This window comes from Mus pahari, chromosome 10 (assembly GCF_900095145.1).
Source record: "Mus pahari chromosome 10, PAHARI_EIJ_v1.1, whole genome shotgun sequence".
NCBI lineage: Eukaryota > Metazoa > Chordata > Mammalia > Rodentia > Muridae > Mus > Mus pahari.
In genome coordinates, this window is record NC_034599.1 from 44,205,874 (window position 1) to 44,212,980 (window position 7,107).

At 43.4% G+C, this 7,107-nt stretch overlaps 1 protein-coding gene across 1 annotated transcript in view; it reads left to right on the plus strand.

The window, feature by feature from the left end:
* The window catches only part of Zw10 (zw10 kinetochore protein), a 27,424-nt gene that overhangs the window by 14,701 nt on the left and 5,616 nt on the right, over positions 1-7,107 (plus strand). The window contains exons 10-14 of the mRNA XM_021206750.1: positions 718-956; positions 2,968-3,039; positions 4,495-4,664; positions 5,675-5,805; positions 6,828-6,959. Of these exons, the coding sequence (XP_021062409.1) occupies positions 718-956; positions 2,968-3,039; positions 4,495-4,664; positions 5,675-5,805; positions 6,828-6,959 (744 nt within the window). The remainder of the gene's footprint in view (positions 1-717; positions 957-2,967; positions 3,040-4,494; positions 4,665-5,674; positions 5,806-6,827; positions 6,960-7,107) is intronic.

Genomic DNA, 7,107 nt, shown 5'->3' on the forward strand with positions numbered 1-7,107 from the left:
TTTTTTTTAAGATTTATTTATTTATTATATGTAAGTACACTGTAGCTGTCTTCAGACACACCAGAAGAGGGCATCAGATCTTGTTATGGATGGTTGTGAGCCACCATATGGTTGCTGGGATTTGAACTCAGGACCTCTGGAAAAGCAGTCAGTGCTCTTAACTGCTGAGCCATCTCTCCAGCCCTGAAGCACACATTTTGAGACAACTTGGAGTGTTTATGAGAGCTGAGTTGATGAGTTTTGTAGGTCTTTTCTGTTTCTCCAAATCTTTGCTTTTCCATTATTACTAAGAATCTCGGGGGGTGGGTGGTGGAGTGATGGCTCAGAAGTTAAGTGCACTGGCTGATCTTCTGGAGGTCTTGAGTTTAATTCCCAGTAACCACATGGTAGCCTATGACTGTCGATAATGAGATCTGGTGCCCTCTTCTGGCATGGAGGCATACAAGCAGGGAGAACATTGTATATATAAATAAATAAATCTAAAAAAAAAAAAAAAAAAGAATCCCACAGTACACATGATTGTTTCTTTCTTCCGGTGTGCTATCAGTCAAGACCAGTCAGTCCTTAAATCAGGCCACTTGTGTGAGGATCTTCTAGTCACCTGTAGGACCATGCCTCTATCAACAAGCAAGCCTTGAGTGTCTTTTGCCTTTGCTGTGTGCTTGAGTTTGCATTTTCCCAGAAACAGTCTTTTCCGTTGCTGTGTTTGAATTTTAGATTGGTCCCGATTGTAAGGAAACCTTACCAGACTTACCCAGTCCCGATGCTGACCACAAGCTACAGGTGCAGAAGGTCTGCAAAGTGCAGTTCACCGACACCGGGAACTTAGAGCCTGAGACTTCACTGGACCCTCAGTCCTTTTCTTTACCCACGTGCCGTATCAGCGAGGCTGTGAAGAAGTTAATGGAGCTCGCTTATCAGACTTTACTTGAGGCAACAACAAGTAGCGACCAATGGTAACAAAGATAACTCGATCCCTGTCATTTCCTTACAGTAACATAGGTGTAAAAGCAGCTGCTAGCTGGGCGTGCTGGTTCATAACGCAGCACTCGGAAGGCTGAGGCAGGAGTGGAAAGTTGAAGCCAGCTTGACCTACAAAGCAGGGTCTGGGCTAGCTTGGGTTACCTAGTACAAACCAAGTATGAAAAGAGAAGCAAAGAAATAGATGCAGGTGTGGATAGATATGCAGGCTTATTTGGCATTAAAAATTGTTTTCACTTTTTAGTAAGTGACACTTTAATTTTTGTCGCATATTGGTTGTCTGTGATCAAAGGATGTTACATAAGAAAGCACAGGCAGAAGACCAAGAGCACTCCTTTGAAAAGGGCTAGTGCTGAAATGCTCATTGCTGGATAACTGTGGTAGTTATACCGCATGCAGCAGCACCACATGAACCTGGAGAGCCGGAGGGACCTGAGAATGTCTCCTTTCAACTCCACGTAGCAGCAGCATGCCAGGGGGGGAAGAGTCCGTTTTCTTTGGAGGTAGAACACACTGCAGATCTGCCTCCACCCTTTCAGGATGGCTCCTCCTTATCCATCGTGTGTTCAGGGTGCCTCTGACTCTGTTTCACATCTCATATTGAGTCTTTTTGGTTTGAAAGGCTCCTGTGTCTTAGGGAAGCAGCTCCTGTGGAAAAAAATGGCAGGCAAGCCAGTTGGTTGTAGAGTTGGTCCTATAAAGGCCATTCAGTGTGTCTGCATGGAGCTGTTGTCAGCCTTAAGAAAAGCCATGGAGTTTAGGGTTGAGTTAGTCATTGTATCCTCGGGTCTTGGGTTATTTCTGTGTGCAATATTCTGTTTTATGTTTGCTCTGGATAGAACACATTTCCAAATACTGCCATTGCCACAATTAGACTGTCTGGTATTATAAGTAGAAAGAAAAGCATTTATTTTTATTATTAGTCTATATGTATATATATGTTCTTGATCATGCTATGGCACATGTGGAGGTCAGAAGACAACTTTGTGGAATCAGTTCTTTCACCTTTTCGTGGGCTCTGGGGATCACACTCAGGTCACCAGGTTTGCAAGAGAGCTGTTGTTTGCTGAGCCATTCACTGACCCTGTGGAAGAGATCTGTTTCTTTATAAGGGATGAGTGTGCTCTTTTGGGAAGATAAACATAGTTGGCATTATTTCCTCTAATGTGGTTTTTCTTTTTCTTTTTTTTTTTTTAAAGATTTATTTATTTATTATATGTAAGTACACTGTAGCTGTCTTCAGACACTTTAGAAGAGGGCATCAGATCTTGTTACGGGTGGTTGTGAGCCACCATGTGGTTGCTGGGATTTGAACTCCGGACCTTCGGAAGAGCAGTCGGGTGCTCTTACCCACTGAGCCATCTCACCAGCCCCCGGTTTTTCTTGTAAGGTTCATTTTGGAGGCCAAGTTTTCCTGACACACACACACACACACACACACACACACACACACACACACACACTTTGAAATGCATCTTAATAGTGATCTGTTGGTAGTTAAAGCTCAGATTTAAAGGGCAGAGGAGCTTGAGGGTTAGATTCTATTCTCAGAAGTGTTGCTTCATCCCTTTGCATTGGGGAAGAAGGGGAAGGTGAAAGTTGAAGTCAGTCAGCCTGACTCTGAAAGCCCGGGGAGAGCCTCTCTTGATGCCCTTTGCAGAATGCATCAGGAAATGGGTGACATTTGCTTGAGGCTTAACTCTGTCTGTCACTGGAAGGATACTTTGGGTGCTGGCAGAGCACAGATGGGGAAGAAAGAGGCTTTGGAGCGAATGCTTGTGTTGTGAAGGTTATTAATGTATCCAGGTTCTAGAAGAGAAGTTCAGTTTAGAGATACTGGTTGAGTGTGTCTCCACTGAGGTCCACGGCAGTTTCCTGAAGTGACCAAGGTGTGTGTTTTCTGAGCTGTGGTTTTTATCACATGACCTTCACTAATAGACTACCTGCTTCATTCTGTATTGCATTCTGTGTTTATTTTCCTTCCAGTGCTGTCCAGCTTTTCTACTCAGTGAGGAATATCTTCCATTTGTTCCATGATGTGGTGCCAACATACCACAAGTGAGTATCTCTTTTTGTATAACTGGACCTCAGACCTCGAAGTTAAGTCAGGTTAAAACCAGTAACTATATTTTCACCAAAGACAGTGATTAACATTCACAGTTAGTACACCAAATTCAGACTTTTTAAAGGCTGTAGACATTACTGTACATGCATAGTGATTTTTGTATGTAGGAAGATAGCATACACTTAGAAGTTCAAAAGAACTGTATCCAGTTTTTAAGGCCCAGACATTTTCAGAGCCAGTGTACCTTTCTTGGTTAGGAAATAGAAAGGTCCTCGTCCAGTGATTCCATTGCTGTGAAGAGACGCCGTAACCATGGCAACTCTTATAAAGGAAAACATTTAATTGGGACTGGCTTACAGTTTCAGACATTTATTGTCATGGAGAGAAGCATGGTGGCATTCAGGGCAGACATGGTGCTGGAGAAGAAATTGAGAGTTTTACATCTTGATAACAGGAAGCAGAAGGAGGCTGTGTGCTACACTGAGTGTAGCCTGAGCACAGGAGGTCTCAAAACCTGCCCTTAAGGTAACACACTTCCTTCAAGGCCACACCTCCTTAGACTGCCCCTCCCCATGGCCAAACATTCAAACATATGCATCTGTGGTGGCCATACCTGCTCAGACCTTCTCTTAGGGTTTCATCCTCAACTGGGTAGACACTAATTTGTGTGGGAGAACTGAAGCAATGAATTCAGTTCTGGGTTAAAAACAATCATCTGCCGAGATTTCAAAATGTAAAAATGCCTGGTTTCATTCTCAAAGGTTGTGATAGTCTGTTTGGGGAAAATTCTAAATATCTTTACATTTTAAATTTTTCCATGTGATTCTGATCTGTAATCCACTTCAAAGGACTTGTATGCGGTAAAGTTTAAACATCTGTATATTCTTAAATCAAATTCTAATCTGATTTCAGTGTTTGATTTATATAAGTGAAATGGGAGTTCAGAAAGGGGAAAGTGAATCTGTATTTCTCCTGGATGAATTTTAAGGGCAGAATGCACAGTTTACTATGTTTCCTGTGCCAGAAGTAACACATCCACAGTTTATTTACTTGACGGCTTTTCTTTTTGGTTAGTCATTGGGATAGGGTTGTTTTTTTTTAAAAATGTGTGTGTGTGTGTGTGTGTGTGTGTGTGTGTGTGTCCTTGAGGCCAGAAGTTGGATTCCCTGGAGCTGAAATTACAGGTGGGTGTGAGCCACCTGACTTGGATCCCAGGGACCTAGCTCAGGCCCTATGCAAGGATAGCAAGCACTTGCAGTTGCTGAGACCTCTCCAGCTTCACTGGACAGTTTGTTGGCTGAGGCCAGGCTGGTACGGCTCACTGAATGAGAGTGAGAGCTACAGCATGTTTTGTTGTGATCAGCCACCTTAGAGCACAGATGACTTTCCAGAAAGCTCAACTTAAGTGTAACAGGTGGTTTCCTTTTTTGCCCTTTCTCTTGGTCTAGGGAGAACCTTCAGAAGCTCCCCCAGTTGGCTGCCATTCACCACAACAACTGCATGTATATTGCTCACCACTTGCTGACCCTCGGTCATCAGTTCAGATTGCGGCTCGCTCCCATTCTTTGCGATGGCACAACCACCTTTGTGGACCTTGTACCTGGCTTCAGAAGACTTGGTACCTGATACTTCACCCTTGGGGATGCCATGCTTCTAGCCTAGTATCTGTGTAGTTTAATAGTGGAGGTGGTTAGGAGTTAGTGTTGTACTAGATGTGTTAGAGTGTGGGAGGTCTTCTGATTTGTGTTATTCTATAAAATGGATGTCGTCTTTGTGTAAACATTATTTTTTCATAACATGATTTTGTGGTGTGTTGGTATGCCAGACTTTATTGCCGGTATGCATTGGCACCACCAAGTCACTTGTGACAGAAGAGAGCCACATTTGTATGGTAAATTGATATTTATTATAAGAGTACCCGGAGAAAACTTGAGACTAAATGTTCACCCTGCTTTTCAGCTGTAGATGTTCTCCATCGGTGGTATAGACATTGGAACAGTAAGCTGCTTTTCCGATGAAATGATTTTTCTTAGCTGTCTCATATCCTAAGCAAACTGCTGGAAAAGGTTTATCTATTAACGCTGTGATAGGATTGGAGGGACTGGCTAAGTGAATTCAGAATCGTTACATACAACAAACACATTTAGTGATGTTTTCTTTTTTTTTTTTAAAGATTTATTTATTTAACATATAAGTACACTGTAGCTGTCTTCAGACACTCCAGAAAAGGGAGTCAGATCTTGTTACAGATGGTTGAGCCACCATGTGGTTGTTGGGATTTGAACTCGGGACCTCCGGAAGAGCAGTTGGTGCTTTTTTTTTTTTTTTTTTTTTCCCCCGAGACAGGGTTTCTCTGTGTAGCCCTGGCTGTCCTGGAACTCACTTTGTAGACCAGGCTGACCTCGAACTCAGAAATCCACCTGCCTCTGCCTCCTGAGTGCCGGGATTAAAGGCATGCGCCACCACGCCCGGCTCCAGGTGGTGCTCTTAACCACTGAGCCATCTCTCTAGCCCCTAGTGATGTTTTCAAATGTGGTTCTCATCCAGGTTGGCTGACAGTCTTATGCTCGGCTCTCCCACCCTGGTTTTGATTCAGTAGGTTTACACTTGTTTGTCTTCTCTCTGTAGGGACGGAATGTTTTTTGGCTCAAATGCAGGCACAGAAAGGAGAACTTCTGGACAGGTTATCAAGTGCTAGAAACTTTGCGAACATGGACGATGAAGAGAATTACTCTGCAGCGAACAAGGCAGTGAGGCAGGTAGGAGGCTGATGCAGGCACTAAGGTCCTTGGAGGTCCCTCACCCCACCTAGTAAGCCATCAGTTGAACCCTGTGCTCCCTGTTGGAAAGTCTAGATGCTTGTGACAAGTGTGTGTAAGGTTTTTTTTCTGTTCAACCAAGACAAGTGGAAGCCATCTTTCCACTGACTCAATAATATGGACTTGTGAAAAAAATTAAAAAATTAAAAAAAATTAATAAATTAGTTTTTTTTCTCTACTCCCGTCTTAAGTGAGTCCTGTCCCCCCACCTCATTGGTGTGTATTCATTGTATATGGACTGGGTTTTATAAAGACATTTACATACAAGTATTAGTAGAGCATTTAACTCCTGCCCCTTTCCTTTTGTTTTGCCTTTCATGTCAAGTGCTAACCTTTCGTCCCCTTTTGCTCCACTCTCATGCCACGTATACACACATTATATCAAGGGTCTGTGTAAAATCTCGGAACCACAAATGAGCAAAGCTGTGATCTGTGTCCGCTGAGACTGACTGAATTTGCTTACAGTGATCATTTCCAGCTGTGTGTGTTTTCTTTTTTTTTTTAAAGATTTATTTATTTATTATATATAAGTACACTGTAGCTATCCTCAGACACCCCAGAAGAGTGCATCAGATCTCATTACGGATGGTTGTGAGCCACCATGTGGTTGCTGGGATTTGAACTCTGGACCTTTGGAAGAGCAGTCGGTGCTCTTACTCACTGAGCCATCTCACCAGCCCCTGTGTGTGTTTTCTTGCAAATGACATGACTTTAGTCTTTGTGGCTGAGCCGTGTTCCATTGTGTACACACCACATTTAGTCTCTCTCCCTCTGCTGACTTAGCTCTTCACTGTGGTGCTCCCTCCTCAGGACCAGTCTGCTCTTCTTCTCTCAAGGATAGCACAGAGGTTAACCGTTGAAAAGCCATGGCATCCCTGTTACCTCACTTCTGTGTCACTTCTTTCTCCCATTTTACTCCTCACACTAAACGATGAGTGAATCGCAGCCATCTCCTTCTTCAGGTGCTGCACCAGCTAAGGAGACTTGGGATTGTGTGGCAGGATGTCCTGCCAGTGAACATATACTGCAAGGCCATGGGGACCTTGCTGAACACAGCGATTGCTGAGATGATGGGCAGAATCACTGCTCTAGAGGTAAGAGCTGAGGGACACTGGAGTGCAAGTCCTGTCCCACCCCGAGACTGACTGACTACTACTACTACTACTACTACTACTACTACTACTACTACTACTACTACTACTACTACTTCTTCTTCTTCTTCTTCTTCTTCTTCTTCTTCTT